The sequence below is a fragment of the Acartia tonsa genome, chromosome 11 (genome assembly GCF_053477335.1).
Source record: "Acartia tonsa isolate MP-2025a chromosome 11, ASM5347733v1, whole genome shotgun sequence".
Classification (NCBI taxonomy): domain Eukaryota; kingdom Metazoa; phylum Arthropoda; class Copepoda; order Calanoida; family Acartiidae; genus Acartia; species Acartia tonsa.
In genome coordinates, this window is record NC_137270.1 from 7,721,572 (window position 1) to 7,742,268 (window position 20,697).

The 20,697-nt window shown below is 31.9% G+C and overlaps 1 protein-coding gene across 2 annotated transcripts; it reads right to left on the reverse strand.

Annotated features, from left to right (window-relative positions):
- Nucleotides 1–48: 48 nt before the first annotated feature.
- Nucleotides 49–19,232, reverse strand: LOC145332251 (DNA excision repair protein ERCC-6-like). Of its 2 annotated transcripts, none has more exons than XM_080177200.1 (31): nucleotides 18,926–19,232; nucleotides 18,293–18,382; nucleotides 17,793–17,999; nucleotides 17,285–17,448; nucleotides 16,744–16,911; nucleotides 16,212–16,285; nucleotides 14,714–14,763; nucleotides 14,120–14,206; nucleotides 13,049–13,214; nucleotides 12,571–12,655; nucleotides 12,063–12,135; nucleotides 11,689–11,766; nucleotides 11,348–11,433; nucleotides 10,840–10,909; nucleotides 10,198–10,278; nucleotides 9,345–9,439; nucleotides 8,988–9,057; nucleotides 8,422–8,537; nucleotides 7,192–7,342; nucleotides 6,760–6,843; nucleotides 6,193–6,245; nucleotides 5,709–5,790; nucleotides 4,944–5,155; nucleotides 3,858–3,952; nucleotides 3,289–3,379; nucleotides 2,696–2,819; nucleotides 2,153–2,354; nucleotides 1,338–1,492; nucleotides 932–990; nucleotides 619–724; nucleotides 49–441 (listed from the first exon to the last, which is right to left on the reverse strand). In XM_080177200.1, exons 1-31 carry the CDS (start codon nucleotides 19,199–19,201, stop codon nucleotides 361–363), a joined length of 3,531 nt encoding a protein of 1,176 aa, XP_080033326.1. In that variant the 5' UTR covers nucleotides 19,202–19,232; the 3' UTR covers nucleotides 49–360. The 2 variants fall into 2 exon arrangements, with proteins under 2 accessions (XP_080033326.1, XP_080033325.1); XM_080177199.1 differs by having other exon boundaries at nucleotides 10,840–10,904; nucleotides 11,343–11,433.
- Nucleotides 19,233–20,697: the final 1,465 nt, after the last annotated feature.

The window sequence follows — 20,697 nt, forward strand, 5'->3', positions numbered from 1 at the left end:
GTTCTTGACATTTACTGCAAATAAAAATAATACTGAAAGTTTCAAAGCTTATGATTTAATTATTTCCAAAAATAATCAACTAATTCAACAGATATTTAAACAATAAATTTGTGGGCTTTTATATTGCATCAATATATAATCTTTTAAATCTTTGAGAAATAATAAAAATTATCCCTAAAAACTCACGGCAAACATTGCAGTTTAATTTATTTTTAGAGTCTGATAAAAAAAGGAGACAATAGAGATTAAAGTTTCAAATAATCGTTAATGTCCTAACCCTGGCTACATAAAATATATATCACAGTTTAAGATTAATTTATATGAAAAAAATGCAAATAGAAGATTGTCCATGCAAGGCTTTCATCTAAATTCCTGTTTTAGCGTCCAAATTCCTGTACCGTCCACTTCGCGCCGAAATTCACAGATTTGCTTGAGGAAAGCCTAAAAAAGAAATTTTGATTAGTTGATTATCAAAATCATATCTATAAATTATGTTTTAGTTTTAACATGTAATGTTATTGATCACTAAATATGACTTCCAATATAAATATAAAATCCAATCCAATTCTTTTGACAGCGTTATTGATGGAAGTAATTGTCCTTAAAAGTGTCATTTACCTTAAATAGTGGACTTCTTTGACTTGGCAATGAGCCTTTAAATTTTGCCAGGAGTTCTGTGGTTCGAGCCTCGCCATTGGTTGACGTTTGAAATGCAATAAAATTCCTAAATAAATAGAAAATTAAAAAGGTAGATAGGTATTATTGACAAGGAAAAAACAATTTCATTCAATAAGTTTTATATAGTCCCTTAAGAAATCATAACAAAGTATGGCTAATAAAACAGTAATCCTTACATAAAAGTATCAGGATATGTGTCTGTCTGTCTGTACCGAAGGATCTCGCTAACCGTTGAACTGAGAAAAAAAGTAACCTTATGTCTGTAAGTAACTCAACATCCTCTTTGTTGGCATTCGACTCCCCTGTTTGCTCCTAAAAAAAACAATTATGATCAAATTAACTATTGAAATAAATAGGCTAGGTCCACATGAAGATACAGTATTTTATGGTTAGGGCTAGCTACTTGGAATATTGATAACCTAAAACATTAGATCCTAAAGTTTTAATTAAATTGAATCATCTAATAAAAATAAATTTTATGAACCTTACAAGAAGCGTCCTTATCAATTTAAGACCCCATATCCGGATATTAAATGCTCTAATAACTAATGTCTAGCAGAAAACATTAGTACCTTAACTCTTTGACTGTACAACTTTTAAATCAATGTCTGGAAGGCTAACAACTTTTTGACCTGGTTTTGGCATAAATAAAATACTACCTGGAAAAAGATATTCTCGCCATTGGAGTTGTTTGAAGGACGCTCCACAGAAGAAACAATCTTATTTCTGTTCTTCATTCTGGCAAGTAGGTCGCTGGAAGCAAGTGGCTTGTTCCCAACTTTGATAGTAATTTTGCGCTTTTGTCCGTGTTGTCCTAAAAATAAGAAAAGAATGAAAAAGTCCATAATTTGGTTATCAAGTCCAAAACCAAATAATGAAAAGTAGGTAGAACAGCAAAGTTATTGAATTAATTTGTAAATCATGAAAGAACTGCAGTGAATTTGAACACTTAAAAAAGACTTGATAGTTTTTGAGCTGATAATTCTTTAAACCCTTAAAAATGATCCTTTACATAAATGTACAAGTATAGGTGTATGTTGTATATATCAGACAACTACCTGGTCCTAGTGGTTTAGACCCTTTTCGTCTGCTAGCAAATTGCTTTAGATTTTAAAATAGTGACTTGGCTATGTTCCTTTTTCCAATGCTATTAGCTTATTTTAAAGACCCAATACAAAATCTGGAAAGGGTTCCTGCTCTCTGAACAGAGTTGCATAATGCATATAGCTCATGCCATGCCCCTTCTGTTCTTTTACTTTTATGTCCTATATAATACAGTATACAACAATAACCATCAATAAAAGATGTAATGTACCGACATAAAAAGTTATTGAGATACATATATAAACAATATAAAAGAATATCTTTGCAAGGTTTTTGAATAGCATTTCTCAAATAGTGGATTGCCATACAGGGGTATTTAAACATTATAGAGTAAATTTGTTACTTAAATGCTCTAACACAAAAATTATACCTGTCCAGTTAGGAATTCCACTCTCAGCCCTTTGACACTGAGCTCTACTTGCTCTCAGGGCAGCCATAGCTTCATCAGCCGCACGTTTAGCCTCAGATTCAATGATGGCATAGTCTGCTGTGGCAGTGTCCATGATTACGTCATGTTGAACGGCACTGTGGACGCCCGACTTCTTGAATAGCTTTGCTAGCACATAATTATCCTTAATTAGAAAAAAGTTACATGACTTAAAACTAAATATTAAAAAATATCATTTGTTTGATAATATAATATAAGATTTAGGTAGGGCGGACTATATTATCAAAAACAAGAAGGCATTATAAAAACAAAATAGCAAATAATCAGCTGATATGTTTAGAAATCAAAATAGCTGTTGTAGCTTATTCTGCTATAAAATAAAAGATAGAAAACATTAACCTGAATGGTTTGAAAAACAACATGGTGGAAAATTAGCTCTTAAGGAATGTTTTCAATCAAGTGATAATATGTTTTAAAACAAGACGGTGGATCAACAGCTGATTTTTCGTCTTGACAGAAAATTACCTGATTTTTAGAAGCTGCGGGATCTTGTTCCTGTTGGTCTGCTGGCACAGCAGGTGCTTGGTACTTTCTTTTCTTAACCAACATACGTACACGTTCTCCTTCAAATTTGGCGCCTTTTTCATCCCTTAAAAAAATGAATAACACTCATTAAAAATATTGAGTTTAATGGATAGTTTGATAATCTGAAAAATTTCTTAATATTTAAACAAAATGGAATTTATATTTTTTCATTAAAAGGGTAGGTAGTTGTTCCACAAAATATTTATATTTTATAAGTAGTAAATTTAAAGTAAAATAAAACAGATTTGTTGTGATTTATACCTACTTTCATTTTTCTCAAAGGTAACTTCAGCGATGATAAATAAAACATTTTTAGGTTTATTTATAAATTGCCTTTAAACTCAATAAGGATTATTTTAAGGTTCACAATTTTAACTCAGTAAATGCACTTCATTAAAAAATCTCTTTAAATTTTTCCTATTTGACCAAAGGTAAAGGTTGGTTGGTGCATGCATATCTCATCAAAGCAGAACCAAAATCATAAAGTAAAAATGATAAAATATAGAAAATATAAAGCCATCTTTTCAAATTACCTTTTACTCTTTTTGCTTTTCTTTCTGTTAGAATCATCTGACATATCATCATCACTTTTCCTTCTCTCTTTCTTTCTTTTTTCTCCTCTTTCTGTTTATGTGACAGATAAAGATTAAAGTATTAGAATAAAGCATTTTACAAGTCACTCTGTTGTTATGTCAAGCACTTATCATGAGTCTAATAACAGGCGCTATAAAAGGGTTGGTGCTAAATTTATTTTTAGCATAATATACAGGCTTCAGAGTCATGGGGTCACTTCTCTCTTGGATTGAGGAGTAGGGCAATGGTTAAATCTCCAAATTAAAATCCTACATTAGGGAAAAGGAAGACCTTAGTTACAAACTGTCAATAATCTCCCCAAAAGTTTTCTAGGGGCAATTTCTCTTAAAAGGGTGGTGTTACCCTCCCCCAAAACAGTTATAAACCTTCCCAGGACCTATGAACAGCTACATTGTAAAGGAGAACCATATCGGTTAAGCGGTTAGCTAAATCCTTCTATACACACAGGCAGATCATATACAGACAGACATCCTGTTACTTTTATACAAGGATAATCTTAATTTTGTCCCTGTGTCTTGATTTTCTAACAATTCTCCCTCCTCAGGGGATTCGTAGAACAGATCTTTAGTGCCTTCACTACGTTCAAACTTCTTCACTTCCTTCCTGAAATTTTAAAATATCAATTAATAAAAAACAAGGACGTTTTAGGGCGAGGGGAGGCCAGTGGGGGTAAACAAATGTTTGAAAATATATTAAGATTTACCCCCCCCCCCCTTCCCCATATTGGGATCAATATACCATGATAAGTTTGTACCAAGGAAGTCAACAATTGTATACATATAGGAAAATTTTGTTTATCACAATTGGGGATACATTATCACAGGGGGGTATATTCTGCACAATTAATTTTTTTCCCCTGCTGCAATTTTTTATATTTTTTCCCCCTCCTTTTTTTTTCCAGCAAGAAAGGGGGTAAAATGGAAAAATATTTTCAGAACTCTTTATTTTATTCATATTATACCCCTTCCACATATTTTTTATTTTTTTTCACCAAAGAGGGGAGAAAACTAGAAAAAATGCTTTCAGTCCTCTTAATTTTTACATTTTTTCCCAAGGGTATATATTCTGCACAAGATTTTTTTTTTCCCTGTCTACAAAATTCTTTATTTTTTCCCCTCCTAGTTTTTTCTCACTAAGAAGGGGGGAAAATGGAAAAATATTTAAAGAACTCAATATTCTATTTATTTTATCCCTCCTACCACACATATTTTTAGTTTTTTTTCACCAAGGAGAGGGGGGGGGATGGAAAGAATGTTTTCAGTTTTCTTAATTTTTACATTTTTTTCCCCCTCCAACCACTTATTTTTTATTCCCCCCCCCCCCCTGAGCAGGGGATCCCATGTAGAATATACACCCCTGTTTTTCTCCCCCCAACCACATTTTTAAAATTTTTTACCCCCCCCCCCCCCTCAGCCGGGTCAATATACACTCCTGCATAATCAATAGTTTTAACCTATCACTAATTTAAAATCCCTGCTTTATTTGTGAAGCCCATGGTTTAGAGACGGAGGACGTTTATTAACTCCCCCACAAAAATAAAATTGATTCGCAAAATAAAGAGTTACTTCGCTTTAAAAAAAATTCTTTACGCTACCTTTTCACTGCTATGGGATCCGTATCGCCATATTTGTCCAGCAATTTCTGCTTCTTATCAGACTTAGGTCGGCGATTTTTCGGAGTGACTTTGACGTCAGTTCCGGTGCCGGCGAAAATAGCCGACGTTTCCGTTTTATCGTCGTTGGTTTCGTTGAGGGTGAACAGCTCAAATAGGTCTTGCGATTTGAAAAATCTTCGTTGTTTTGGATCCTGTAATTATGATTTACTTTGTGAATTTGTCTATTATAAAAATAATGTGAAAAAAATGTTTAATTTATTAAAGAAAAATAGACCGTTTTCTCAAGTACCTCTCAGTTTCCCTAACATAAGTATTTCTTAATTCTTGAAAGCAATTTAAACGGTGTTTCCCTTAAAGTGCCTATTGAACACTGAAATCCCATTACAAATAAGGGGGATAGGAATAGTTTTTTACTCTTAGGGGGGCCTTATACATTCGGGGCTCAATTATACCGAATAATATCCTTACCTAACCATACCTTACCTACAATAATAAACAATCAAACGGAAAAACTTAACCACCCCCCCCCCCACACACATAATTTCAATTAATTTCAAAATAAGCGGGGTGGGTTCTATGATTGCCTTTTGGGAAATTGCAAGTTGAACTTCTTCAGCTGTTCAAATATCTTAAGCAACTAACACTTTCCAAATCATCTTTCTTATTTCTGTTATAAATTGACTTTTTAAACCAATCCCAAAGTTGATTTGAATCATTCAATGTTTGTGGGCAATTTTGTTGTACCTTTAGAACCCTGTTGATTAGAAACTGTTTGTAGATTTGTCGATGGTAGATTTTTTCTTCAATCGTTCCACTTGTCATTAATCTATAAACAAAGATCTGTAAAATTTGTGCATTTTTTTAGAGTATTTTGGGAGGATTTTTAAAACTAATTTGCTTCAACTATTTCAATGGTCAAAAATAAATACAATATTTCTAATAAAGACAGTTAAGGTCATAATGGTAGCAAACCTTTATTAAAAGTACTTTCAACAGTTGTAAATCTATGTCAACCATAACCTTCAAAATTAGTAACTACTGTTGCCTCATAACAATATATATTTCAAAGAACAAATCTTCACTATCAATCGCATCTCTTAATGAAGTGAATAAAGCAAATTTAGCTTTGTCAGTTTAGTTTTATTAGGAGACAGTGATGTAATTAAAAGCCCTAGTAATAGAGGAGCTTTGCTAATAAATTCGACCGAGATTTAATATATAATTTTACCTGTAAATGGTAACATTTCTTTTCTGCCCAATTCTCCAGGCACGCTCTCTAGCCTAAGTCAGGATTAAGGTATAACCAACAAGCGAAATAAAATAAAAATAATATTTTGGGAGCAGATGGAGATATCGTCAATTCTACTGTGTTGCCCCCCCCCCCCCCCAACGACAGCTAAAAAACACGAATAGGTTGCGTGATTTTTTCCCGAATTAATTCGTTGTTGGTAAAAGCTGAGCCTATAAATTCAGCATTACATTACAGGAAAAAATAATTTGAAGCCATTAATTTAAAAAAGAATAATATATATAATTTTTAGTTACCATATTAAACTTATTATCAAGGATAAAACATCCACAAGTAGTGAAGCATAACAAAAATCATGAATGGACTAACGGAAAGAGTAGGTTAAAGAGCAGATAATTAGTAGCAATAACATAGGAAAAAATAAGATAACAGAAAATCACAAAACCTCTAAAATAAATATTACAAATATTTTGTAGCTTGACCTACAAACCGACAACAGAATGGATGTTGTCTATTGAACATGTCAGATGTACTACAAAAATATACCTGGGTGTCTGTGCTTGGATTCCAGTCAGGATCAAAAATAACAACTCTGTCTGCGCCACATAGATTTACTCCAAGCCCTCCGACCTAAGCAGATACAAAGTGATGTTATTGGATAAAGTTTACGTATTTTATTTATTAGGGGTTATATATAATGCTAAGACATCTCTAGGCTAACATAATCGCTGAATTAAAAGAGGGAGAAGACTTAAAAAAACAAAACCAACAAGTACCTAAATTTTGAAAAAAAAAATACCTAGCCTAAAAACATTCAAGAGCTTTATGAAGTTTCCCTAAAGTTGTTGAGAACTCATTCGCATATGAGTGGTTAGCAAGATTTTAACGGACTTAACTTCCTTATAAATTAGGATAATATGATTAATCGACAAAGGTAATATTAATATTTACTAGACATAAACACTGAACTTCACTTACCTTAGTGGTCAAAATGAATAGGAATATATCCGGAGATTCGTTATACTTGTTGATTAACGCCTGTCTGCTTCCAACATTTGTAGTTCCGTCCAGCTTCAGATAGCTGTAATTATTTTCTTTAGCGTATAGCTCAAGGATATGCAACATTTTCCTAAAAATAAATTACCCATCAATGCTATCAATGATGTACAAGTGTGGGGGTTAAGGGGTAAAGTTTGTTTTCCCCCTTCTAAATTTCAACCCCATGACAAATTTAATTTTAAGGGTTTGTATGAGTGGTTAGTATCCCTAAATGTTAATTTTGAACCTGTAATAAAATATTAGAAGATTGGTTAAAAACGCCCCCCGAATATTGAAATAAAAGCTTGTACGTCCTTCTTTCCATTAAGTTTATAATCTTAAGATTTAAAACTTTGATTTCTAAACAACTGGTCCTTAAAATCAGATATAAATAGAAATAGAAGAGAAGAAGAATATTCTGAACCCTTTTTTCGTCAAATCTATGAGAGAACATTCCTAGCAGACAAAAGTATTGTTTACTTTCGACTCAAGCTGATGTGGATTCTTAAAAAATGATAGACTCGCTATTCGATAGTGAGGCAAAATTATTTTTGTGAAAAATCATCCAAAAGCACATTAAAAATCTACAAAAATTAAACAAAATCATATGTTAATAACCCTCTTAAGATTTTATTTCATTTTTGTAAATTTTTTTATTCGATTTTGGAGGATTTTTCACAAAAATAATTTTGCCTCACCAGCGAGTTGCCAGCCTAACTTTTTTTTAAAGAATCCAACTTTGTTTCAAGCTTTCAAATTGTAAACGAAATTTTTGGGCAATTAATTCTGATTCCGCAAAGCTTTCTACTAAGAAAATATACTGTTAACAGCTGACTTTTATGTATGTATGAAATGAAAAAAACATGCCTTCGTAGGAAAATGTGTACATAATTTCAACCAATGAGATCCAATGTAAATTCCGATGCGATTCTCCTATTGGCTCAATCAGACATTCCCTCTCTTTCTTAGTACCTTTATTCAGATATATTACCTAATAAAAAGGTGTTTTTATTAAATTCTTGTTATACTTTGAGGTTTAGTTTATTTTATACCAGCAAATGAATAAAACGATCAGATTATTGTTTTAAACTTTAAACTAATTGTCATAGATCCTTGACAAACCGTCTAATAACGTAGAAAAGCTTCGCTTTTAACAAGAACAAAACCAACCTAGACTGCGTGAAGAGAAGAACTCTATGACCCTGTTTCTTCCAGATTTTAAGCAGAGAATGTACCACAATCATTTTACCACTTCGTTCATAATGACCGTAGCCGTGCTCATCATCCTGATAATATAACAAGATTAGCTTCTACGACAACTTACAACAAATTAAAAATACAGGGGTGCATATTCTGCATAGAATCCCCGGTTAAGGGGGGGAAGGGGGGAAGAAAAAATTAAGTGTACTAAAAACTTCAGCTGATACTAAAATAATCAAAAATTTAACCAAAAACACCAAAGATATGGGAAAATATTGGAAAAGTCAGCAAAAAACTACTTGTCCTCTCATATACAAACACAAAAATCCCTTATAAGAAAATGCAATATTTTGCAGCAATGGAAAAAAAGAATCATGTAAAAATTTGAAGCATTTTTAAGGTTAAGATACAAATTTTCAAATCATTAGGTATATTTGAAAACTATTTGTTTACTAGAAAGAAATAGATTTTTTTCGGATATTGAAACACACACATAAAGACCCTGTAACTTACTTAGGTATAAGCATTCCTAATACCTGGCTGTTATAAAGAAAGATATCTGGATGATTACATATCTTTCTCAGTGCTATTAGTCCAACAAAAACCCTGAAAAAATAAGTACAGTGATTGGATTATGGACGATCAATTAATATTAAAAGTATTTAAAAATGGAAAATTGTTTGCCGAAGTAAATGTATGGAAAATTAAACTTCTTTCTTATCAAAATATTTAGTTTTTGTAGTTGGAGGGTTTACCTATCTATTAGAATTTACTTGGGATAGATTAAATATACAAGATGACCTTTTTTCTGTATTAACAAATGATTCTAATATCTATTCTAATATACAATATCTCTACTCTTTTATTTTTAGGGCAGCTAATCTACAACATACCGCATCCGCCCGTCCAGTATAGACTTGATTTCTGGTGATTCTATGTAGCCACGATACAATGCGCGTTGTTCGTCTGTCATCTTACAGAAAAGAACCTAAACAAATTGTTTATCTAATACATTATAATTGAAATAAATTTTTAACCACTGATAGGGATAACACTCCTTATGCTGCTTTGCAGATTAAAATTATAGGCAAATTTTTACCAATAAAGATTATTTTAAGTCAATTAAGTCTTGTTTTTAAACCTACGAATAAGAAAAATTGTTTATAAAGCTTCGTGCACCAGTGCAGTATAACTTATAGTCAAATGTCCCCTACCTACTTGTTTTAAATTTTTGACAAGTTATATATTACAGAAACTGTTACTTTCTTGCTAATGCTAATGTTAGGAATTGAAATGTGACACACCATTTGATTATCAAATGCAATATGTTAGGTGCACAAAAAATAACACATTCAGCCAAATATCATTTTTGAACAGGAATTTGTCAACACACACATATAAAACACAAATACAAACATCCTACTACTTTATAGATATTGGTTATGCTTTGTTGAATATGGATTGAGACTATCAGAACACAGACGTATGAACACATTCAATTTATGACTAACTATTTATAAGTAGCTACGATAAAAAACACAAAAAAAAACGTTTTTGAAGACCAATGTTTTAGGGGTTCAAAGAGCCATAAAAATAACGAGAGAGCCTACGTTTTTCTTTCGAATTTGGTGGGAGATGTAAAATTTATGCATAATTGATTGAATGATTAGCCATAGTTCCTTAAGGCTTGGACCTAAGTCGCCATGAAGTAGGTATGCATAATATTAATAAGAATTCATAGTATACCTGTTCATTTTTCTCAGGCAGGTTGATATGATCCTTTACATCTGCTTTCATTCGTCGCAATAAATACGGGTTGATTGTGTCCTTGAAAAAACCTTCTATAAAAGCCTTGCTGATATATAAAACAAGGATGACAACATCCATAAGTAGCGAAGCACAAAAAATCATGGAATTGACAAACAAATTGAGTTATAGATGTTCAGTTCTCATACCAGTGAAAAAAAAGAGAGGGAATACGCAAAATTTTGATATCTGTTGAAGCATGACCGACAGACATACTGTCAAAACAATGTACAGATTAGATGTCATAGGAATCAGCTTTCTATCAATCTTTAATAGCAGCCGAGAATATCACAGTCTCCCAACAGTAAAAATAATCTAATAATCATAAACAGACAAGATTTAATATCCACTAAAAATAATTCCTAAAAATTGTCAAAGTTCTTTAGAGGCTAGTAAGAAAAATTGATACAAATCACTACTGTAGATGAAATTTTTGATGGAAAAGTTTGGACACTGCTAGTTTGAACTATCCAATCAAAATTTATTAACAAGAGAAAGGTTAGTCTGTTCTACAGTAATAATTTGCATTCCTGATAATTTAATTATGAATATAATTTGATAATACAAATTAAAATAATTTACCTTTAAAACGGTAGCACATTTAAATGCAGTAGCGACTTGAACTTCTGTTGCGTTAGCAAAACCACCCTGTTGGTTTTAACATTAACAGAGTTAAAATTGAAGCATGAATTATTCTGCTTTGTTTTGTTTCTGATATTATTATACATGTATAAATTAAGTATCTTGGTGTCTCTCTGTCTGTGTGTAGCGAAGGATCTTGCAAACCGCTGAACAGATATGTTTCTTATTTTATAAGGTGCTTCTCATAGGTCCAGAGTAATATATAACTATTTTGGGATTAACCCCCCCCCCCCCCCCCCCCGAAGAAAATTATTCTTTACCTCTTTCTGATTAAAACTAAAAAGTTGAATGGAAGTTTAGCTCTCCTCCATCTTTCCCTAAAGTGCACCTAGAGGCCTCTAGATTCATAGCCACTTGTATATAAAAACAACATATAACCAAATTGTCCTTAACATCCTCACAAATATTTCTAAAAACAAGACACTAAAATTTTCTGTTGATTTCCTGGGTGATGGGGGCACTGAATTGTTGAATAAATGTGGGTAAAGTTCCTAACTTGCTGGGGTACACAAAATCAAATAAACTCCATAACTCCTGAAAATAAATAACATGAAAAGCCAACATGTCATCACCAAGTTTTTTTGATAAGGTTGCTAAATATTTTTTTGTGGTGGGAGAAAACTACATTTTGGTGAATGCAATGTCAAAAATTCACAGGAATTGAAATGAAAAATCAAATGAACTATGGCGCGAAAAGATATTTATTTCTTTTGAAAGTGATTCCAATATTTTTGAGAATGGCACCCTCATCCTCAACTTATGTTAAAAATTGACGAAAAGCCTAGGTACCTTTAGATTATTTTGTAGTGGAGAACCAGAAAGAATGATTCGATGTGGGGTAGTTATTTGCTTTACAGCTAGGGTAACCTAAAAACGAGGCTCAAGTCAATGTTAAAACAATTAAAGTTTCACTCCAAAATAAGAAATGCCTACCCTATCTTGTAGTATCAAAAGAAAAAAGGGATTGATTTTTTTCTATCTTTAGTTTATGTAAAATAAATAAGCACTGCGTCCTTAAATCTTAAATCAATATAATACATAATATTAGACTAACAATTCTTAATAAGTTTCTCATTTTCAGCCTTACTACCCTGCGTAATTATGACAGATATTCATTAAAAAGGTTAATAGGTGTCTTAAAAAACGAATAGGAGGTGTCCTACCTGTGCATCTGGATTTCTTATCTTGTGCCCTTCATCAAGAATACAGTAGCCCCAATTTAGTTCAGATAATAACTCCTATTGGCAACTAAGTTGGAAAATGTAGAAATCTTATGAAAATAACATGAAAAACTTATTTTTTTATCTCTAAATCACAGAGACTATTCTTAAATATGTGAAGATATATAATTTCTCTAAATTGATATTAAATACACGGATATTTTGACAGTGAAATATTTATCGTTAATTTAGGATGCTAATATAGTCCTCAGATATTGGTCAATATTTTCCTATATGGAAAAGGGAGAGCATGGAGATATCATTGTATTAGCCAGCTGGGATAAACATTCTATGAGTGTCTTATTCATTCAACTAAATAACTATTTTTTTTTTTACAAACATTAGCAATCTTGTATTTAAATCCGCCAATAAACACAATACAATAATTTTACTTCACAAAGTTATAGATTAGTTGAAATGTGAATAAATCTAATAAACTCCAACTTAACATTCCTTGTAAGTGATGACAGACTGGTAGGACATCACTAGAATGCCATTGTGAAAATTTATGGAGCGAATCAGGTGTGTGCGGGATCCTGAAATTTTAACAAGATTATTTTTTATTAAAACCTACCTAAGTATTTTGAGTTGATAAAAGGCAACTGTCCCTTCATGTAGAGAAGCAAGGGTTTAAAGGGGCAAGACAATTGCCGATAAATTGATATAGAACCTCAATAATGATACACAAAATAAACCCTTCTGTAAATTAAAATTAATGGTAGAAACGTGAGAACACTCATCTTGATAAATAAAACAATCAAAATTTACGAACTCCCCAGGTTGTTAAGCAATCGACTAAGAAAATGTTTATTATAAAATTTAAGAAACTAGTGTAATAAACAGCCTATTGTCCCCTCTCTTTCTCTCCTATAGAAATAGGTGTAAATTATCTTAACCATAATTATCTTTTAAATGTAGCTTTTCTATACCTGTGTATGTACCAGAAGCATGGAGCATACCAACCCTGAATGGGGGCCACCAGGTGTGCAGTTCATGCACCCAATTCTGTAGCAGGGTTGTCGGAGCCACAATCATAGTGGCACCTTGCCCACTCTTAGATTTGGTGTAGGACAGCGAGGCTAGGAAAGCAATAACCTTAACAGAAATTAGTTAGAGATAAGGGGTTTGGTCAATAAATAATAAAATAATTTCCTTTGGCTAATATCATGCTTGTTAAATTTAAGTTTATCTAGATATTAAATTGCGGAAAAAATTAAGATTTTAAATTTGGAGGACAGATTTCGCATTTTCACCCCTTATTAATTTTAACATCTCCAATCCCCATTAAGAGATATAAGTTTTCCGGAATTTTAATGTAGGGAGTAGATTTGAAATCTGCATCAAATTTTAAGGATTTTTTATAAAATTCGTTTTTTGTAAAATTCTTTATCTAAAAGCGAAAATACATTTTAAGTTAATTAATTTTGACCAATAGGATAGGTGGATTTTAAACTACCTGCACTCTAATTGGTTGAATGATGTACGACATCCAATCAGAGCGCAGATTTTTTAAATCCACCAATCACAGATGCCAAAATTAATTAACTTAATTTGTATTTCCGCTTTTAGATAAAGAATTATACAAAAAACGAATTTTATAAAAAATCCTTAAAATTTGATGCAGATTTCAAATCTACTCCCTACATTACAATTCCGGAAAACTTATATCTCTTAATCCCCATGTCAAAACCATGTGCTAATGTTACCCTTTGATTGAACAATCTTTGTCTGGAAGTTGACATTGAACATTCCATTATACAATACGCTATTCGCAGCTGCGCCAAATTAGCCTTAAACCATCACACGACCTAAGTGAAGCTTTCATAAAATGGAGAACTCAACTGACATGTATTCAAAAATTAAGCTACAGTCAAAAAAAACCTTGCTACTTTATAATAGGATATTTTAAAGTAACGCAAAAGCCAAAAAATTGCTATAAATGCACCAGAAAACTAGAGTAGGCTCATCGAGCTGTACTAGCGAAAGCATTCAAGCTGTACCTGAACAGTTTTACCAAGGCCCATTTCATCTCCCAAAATTCCGCCAACTTTCTGCTGATGCAACTCGTACATCCATTGTACTCCAACCTGCAAAAAAAAGCTATAATTGAAAAAACTAAACTATAATTAGAACGTTGGGCAGTTTATTACACTAGTCCCCGAAGTTAAATAATAACGTTTTCTCAATCGTTGACTAACAACTTTTGGAATACTCATTGAGTTTTGAATGGATAGCTTATAAAGTTGAGTATCCAACAGTTTCAATCACTAATTTAAATCTATAGAAGGAGTAATTTTGTTTATCATCATTAGGAATGCACATCAAATTATCATCGGCCATTGTCTTATTCCTATAGATCCCTGACTTTTCATTCATCATTTGAGCAAAAATAGAATGAGCTCTTACAGAAATTGACTAAAGAGAGATGAATTGAATGCAATATCTTTGTCAAGATTACATAAGTGCTTAAATGGAACGAAATATTAAAATCAATTGTGCATTAACTGCTCTATTTTATCAAAAAGTCTTAAATAAGGGAGATACAATTAAATGTATAAACTCCAGTGAACAAAATAAATAATTTTGAGACAAACCTTCTGATAGTTGTAAAGCTTACTCCATAAAACTGTTGGTACTCTTAGGCCTAAATAAAAATATTATTATTCGTAGTTTTAAAATTTTTGAATGGATTTTGCTTTAAAAAAGATTTACTTAGGTATTTAAGGGGGGGGGGGGGGTTTAATGCAACCATCTCGTAATCAGTGAGCAAATGACACTTAGAATTCGAATTTCGACCTGAACTTTTGCATGAGTAATCCTTGGTAGGTCTATTTTCCCTAAATCGAACAAAAAGTTGGAAAAGTAACGGCTAGCGGCTCAGCCGTTTAGCCGTTTTTTGCCTATTTTCAGGGTAAATCCATCAATTACGTAGGAATCGACTTTTTAAAACATATTTTTGGTTTAATTCATGTTAAATGATAGCAATAACCAATTTTAAAACTTCTAGTACCAACAGCTACCGTCTAGAACCGTTTGATAGCGTTTTGGAGTAGAGAAGAGTATTATGTTGAGAGAGGTTTCGTGACTAATTTGCAGTATAAATATAAAAAAGATGGCAAAATAGCTGAGCCGCCAGCCGTTAGCCGTTACTTTTCCAACTTTTTGTTCGATTTCGGGAAAATAGACCTACCAAGGATTACTCATGCAAAAGTTCAGATCGAAATTCGAATTCTAAGTGCCATTTAATCACTGATTACGAGATGGTTGCATTAACCCCCCCCCCCTTATGTTCATTTTAATGTGTTGGATAACTTCAACACTAAATCTAGTCATTTTGATATCACTGAACCTTACATAACGATTCCTGTTACAATAAAACTTAATTTGATGATGTAAATTTAGTCAACATACATATAATAAAGTAGAATTATCCTGCCATATTAAAAAACCTAATAGAAAGTAGGAAAAAAACTTTTAGTTTGAGTAACTAGGTAATATTTTCATAATCTTTAATAAAAGTTGAAGATTTCTTTTTAGCACTGATATTTTAAAGCGAAGCTTTTCTTTAATTAGGGTTGGTCCGTCCGTCCGTACGTCACATATAGCTCTTTACGTTAATTTAGGCATGTTAGAATTGTCCTATCGATTTCAAACTTTGCCTGATGATTCCTATAAAAGTTAGGTACGGGTTAGAAAGCAAAGCAACTCTATAATCGTTACCAGAAAGTCCTTACGTTCATTTTAAAAATGTTGATTTTTAACTTTTTTAACATCAAATTTTTATGTGATAAAATTATCCGATTGATCTGATTTTTGGAATAATGATTCCTAGGACAACAAAGTACATTGATATAAGCGAATCATATGTATAAACAAGTCCATGTAAGTATGTCCTTAAACAATATCCTGTATTTAAGCATTTTTTCAACAGATTTACTTACAATTTTGTTCCGTTCGACTTTTATACATTATATTTTGATTATTTAGTTAATGTTCGTTTGTCCTAACGTTTCAGAGCTTCGCTTTTATGGATGTTGTCATCCTTGTTTTATCTAGCTTTGCTCTAAAGGTTGCTGTTAGTGGTATATATACCTGCTTTTAGTTGTTCAAACTTGCCATCCATTTCTTTTTCCTCGCTGCTCCTTTTCTTTTCCCATCTTTTCAGCCTACAACAAGGACAAATTACTACTAGAGTAACGCAACAAGATTTAAAAAAAAACATTATAATGTAAAGCGGTAAAGATGTACCTAATATTGAATCTTAATAACTTAATCTAAGTTTTAATAGATAATAAAAAGGTAATCTTTATTTAACAAAAAATACACTCTTGTTGGTGTGTTAAAATTTTTGTTGGAAAGCGAAATTGTAAAACAATAACTATTATTGAACAACAGACAATTTAAGGGAGAAAAACCTACCCTAAATGAAGAGTAACTTAATTAGAGATTATGAATGTTTTATTTTATAAGTAAGTGTAAATAAAAGAATGTGGGATATTTTCTTATTTGTACCTATCTGTTTAATTATTTGGCTATGCTTATAGGGAATCTTTCAGGTTTTAAGCTATTATTCAAAGTTGTCAACAACCCAATAAGAAATAATCAAAACGCTATTGCATTATACCTTTCAATATAAATCTCTTTATCACCATCATCCAGAACTTTCTTAAACTTTTTCGCGGATTTTTTTTCTTCATCCGAATCAGTTTCATAGTTAATATTCTCTTCAGTCTCACTTTCTTCCTCAAGGTCATCATTAAATTCAAGGCCTCTTTGGTTTTCTTTATCACTTCTAAAAAAATTAATATTATAAAAATATGACAATTGACCAGGACAATTATGACCATTGGAAGCAAGTTTGAAAAAACATTATTTTTAATTTAGCAAAGCATAAAAAATGGATTGACAAATGGACAAGGTGAATCAAGCAATTGTTCTGTGATCATAAAAGAAGATAAGAAGAAAAAGAACATAGGAGTAAAAGATATTACCTAAGAAATATAGAAATTACGAAATCTTTATAAAAAATATCAATTTTAAATTTTTTTCATGACCCATGGACTGGTAGACAAAGATGGATCAAAAAACGTCAGTAATGTCCTAGATGGATTATATTTATAAATAAGCCATGCTTATAATAAAGACTATTTGACAATACTTAATACCTTGGGTCATAATCGCTGTCACCATCACTATCCTCAATTGCCTTGATCCTCTTCCTTTTATGTTCTTTCCTGGCTGGCTTCCTGACAGAGGAGGTTCCTGGCGTGCTAGAATCCTTCTTCATTCTTGACATGTATGCGTGGATTTTTGCTCCGTCTTCAAAGCCCTAAAAATTTTTTCAAGTATAATATAACACCGTAGAAACTACATTATTGTCATTGGAAGTGCGTCTATGTATACCTTAAATTCATGCAATTATGGCAAAACAATTAACATTAGCTAAGAATGGCACCCCACCACATATAAATTTTTCATGGACCAATAAGAAGCATAAGAAGGAACCATATCTGCCCAGCGGATAGCAAGACACACAAACATCCTGTCTACTATGTAATGATGTAAAGAAACTTACTACTTCATAGATGTATTCAAACCTTTTAGGGTGTATCTCTCAATAAATAAATACTTGGATTACAAATGGACACAAAAATACTATCACACTTGCTTTACCTGCGTGGATTCTAAACTGGAGCCAAAAGCGGTGATATTCCCCAACTTGACTTGTTCTTCTGTGGAATTCTCGGCAATTTGGCCCATAATGTTTTTTCTAGCAGAGGTAGACGGTTCAGTTTCAGTCGAATCATCAGCATTGATAAGTTGATCAATCAAATTTTTTTCTTCTTCCGCTAATTCATCAATTTTGCTGTTCAACTTTTCCTAAATACAAAAATTATTAGTATTAGGTAGTAAAAAGTGCTACAAAAATATGAAGAAAAAAGGTAAATCCTAATTTCAATGAAAATTTTTAATTTTAATACTACCTTTTACACAAATCATTAGAATCATAGTTAAGGTGATTTCCCTAAAATTAAATCTTGGCCTCTTAACACCATCCAATCCAAATCTTTTTTTATAATAGTTAAAAAATGTGGAGGAATATCACAATTCAAATTAAAGGGGGGGGGGGAGCGGAGGGTGGTCATGTTATATAGAAAAAAACATTACTAAACCTGTTCCGATAGGAGGGCTTGGATCTTTCTTTTATGACGCCCATGAAGATTTGCTTTGTAAATTTGGTCTAGTTCTTCCTCTTTCTTGTTCTATGGTTATTGTATTGTTAATTTTTTTATTTTAGAAATTTTTCTGCTAAAAGATTTAGTAACATGTTTGCAAAGGTGAAATATAAATGCAATATACATACATCATTCATTCATGAGTATTTGCTTTTACCAATTTTGGTTATGTATTATGAGATAGCCTGATCGCACCGAAATTTAGTTTCTATGTGAACTGTATATAGCGTACTTTAGTTACAGACAAACTATATTATTGTATTGATCTCTGGTGATTAGAAACCCAATTACATGTTTAAATCAAATTCCACCTTCAGACATTTGTTTCAATCATTTACTAGTATTATTTCCCCCACACCCCCTTGTTACCCAATTTAAAAAAAAAAATTAGGACATAAAATCCTCTCTAACACCCCCCCCCCCCCTCCCCACTATGGAATATTATTTTCAATCAGGATTCATAATATGTTACAATAAAGCTTAGTATGATTTTAATACTTTTAAAGATATCGTTTGGGTCAAATAATAGCAAAGAAACAAAACGTAGAAATTAACAAATTGATTCAATTCCTTGCGTTTAATGAGAATATCAAGTTCTTTTGCAATGGTAGCCAAATCGCTTTTCAACTCAATTTTTCGTGTAATTTTATCCTCCAAAACATCATGATCATGTTGAACCACACCGAGGTCTGAGAGGAATAATGTGTCGTCCTCTGGAGGTAAAGCATTCGGAGTAACAACAAAAGTATCTGTTGGAATATTGCTTTTGTTGATTGAATCTGATGTTCCTTCATTTTCGACAAAGGCTGTGCTTGGGCCTTCTCCTGGGTCTAAGGGGTTACCCATTTTGTCTGAAAATTATATTAAACTCAGAGCCTGTAAGCAAAAATAAAAATATATTTGTGTATAAATATACAAATTTGATCTTAGGTTATATTGACAAACCTAATGGCGATCCCTCTTTCTAAATTCTCATTTCCTTCTCCAAAGTAGATAAATATATCCGTCCTATGTGCTCATAACTAGCGGTTACGCTCCTGGGGTATTTAAATAAGAGGGGGGGGGGGGGCGCATATACTTACAGGTTAGAATTACAAGGGAAAAGTAGTTTAAATTAAAAAGAGTTTTATTTAGAGAATTAATTTTTACTTAGAGGGTGCGATTACCCTTTCCCAAAATGTTTAAAACAATAAAACCCTATCTATGACATATAAGAAGCTTCACCAAAAAGGAGAGCCACATCAGTCAAGAGGTTAGCAAGATATCTTACTGATTTCACAAGCCTTTTCATTACGCAATTTATAGAAATTTTTAGTGCTGCGCAGGAAACCGAAAAATGCCGCGAATTATTTTAGAAACTTTCTTGGCTTTTAGTAAAAAAAGAAAACAAATGAAATTCACCGTCAAAAAAAGGTTAAAAATTTTTTAATTAATTTACTATAAGCCCCAAAGAAAAAGGTGGACAAATACTTCCGTATAATTTCCCCCCTTTGATTGTACAAACAAATTTCGGATCCCAAATTTCTCTTTTCTATACTCACTTTTATGTGCTTTTGCTACGAAATTGTGGAATTATGTGGTAAAGTTCGATTTCCAAAAATGTTGACCAAACGTATCATTTGTAGCTAATGAAGATTGTTTTTTTTTTTTAATTATGCTTGGTCTATAAGTTTTGGACCTAGCTGTGTTTTACCTATCTGTTTCAAACGGCTGTACATCTTTTCTTAACATTATTTGCAAATGAAAAAAAAAGAAATCAGGGCGAATAATAATTTTTAATTAGAAAGAAAAAATGCAAGGAACATTAAAAATTAGTAGGAAAATTAGTCCTGAGAAATTAAGTCTCAAAAAGCGAAATGGAATCGAGGGAAGGGGGAAAAGAGAAGGGAAGGGATAAAAACAGGGATGTCTTGTCATTTTTATTTTCAAAATATTAAATAACTATAAAAAAAATATTATGGTGTAAAGTTTTTCATTTTACCTTTATATTTTCAAAAAATTAATGTTTTTACTTTTTAGTAAAAGAAAATTTCTAATTGTATAATTAATAATACTTTTGACTTGGCTGCGCTGTTCTTCAATCAATCAGTTTAATATTTATATTTGCAAGGTTAATTGGACATTAAAAGTTAAATGTTCAAATTCAACAAGTTTTATGATGTTTGTTATGTTTAATGTTATTTTGTGTAATAATTTGACCCCTAGCTTATTGTTTTTGTATGTAAAACTTTTAAAATTAGAAAGTAATGTATATCCCATTAATTATATAAAATAATAAGGTTTTTTGTCTGAAGCTTAAGATCTCCATAACTCGAGTTTTCGATAATGTGGAAGAGAGGTCC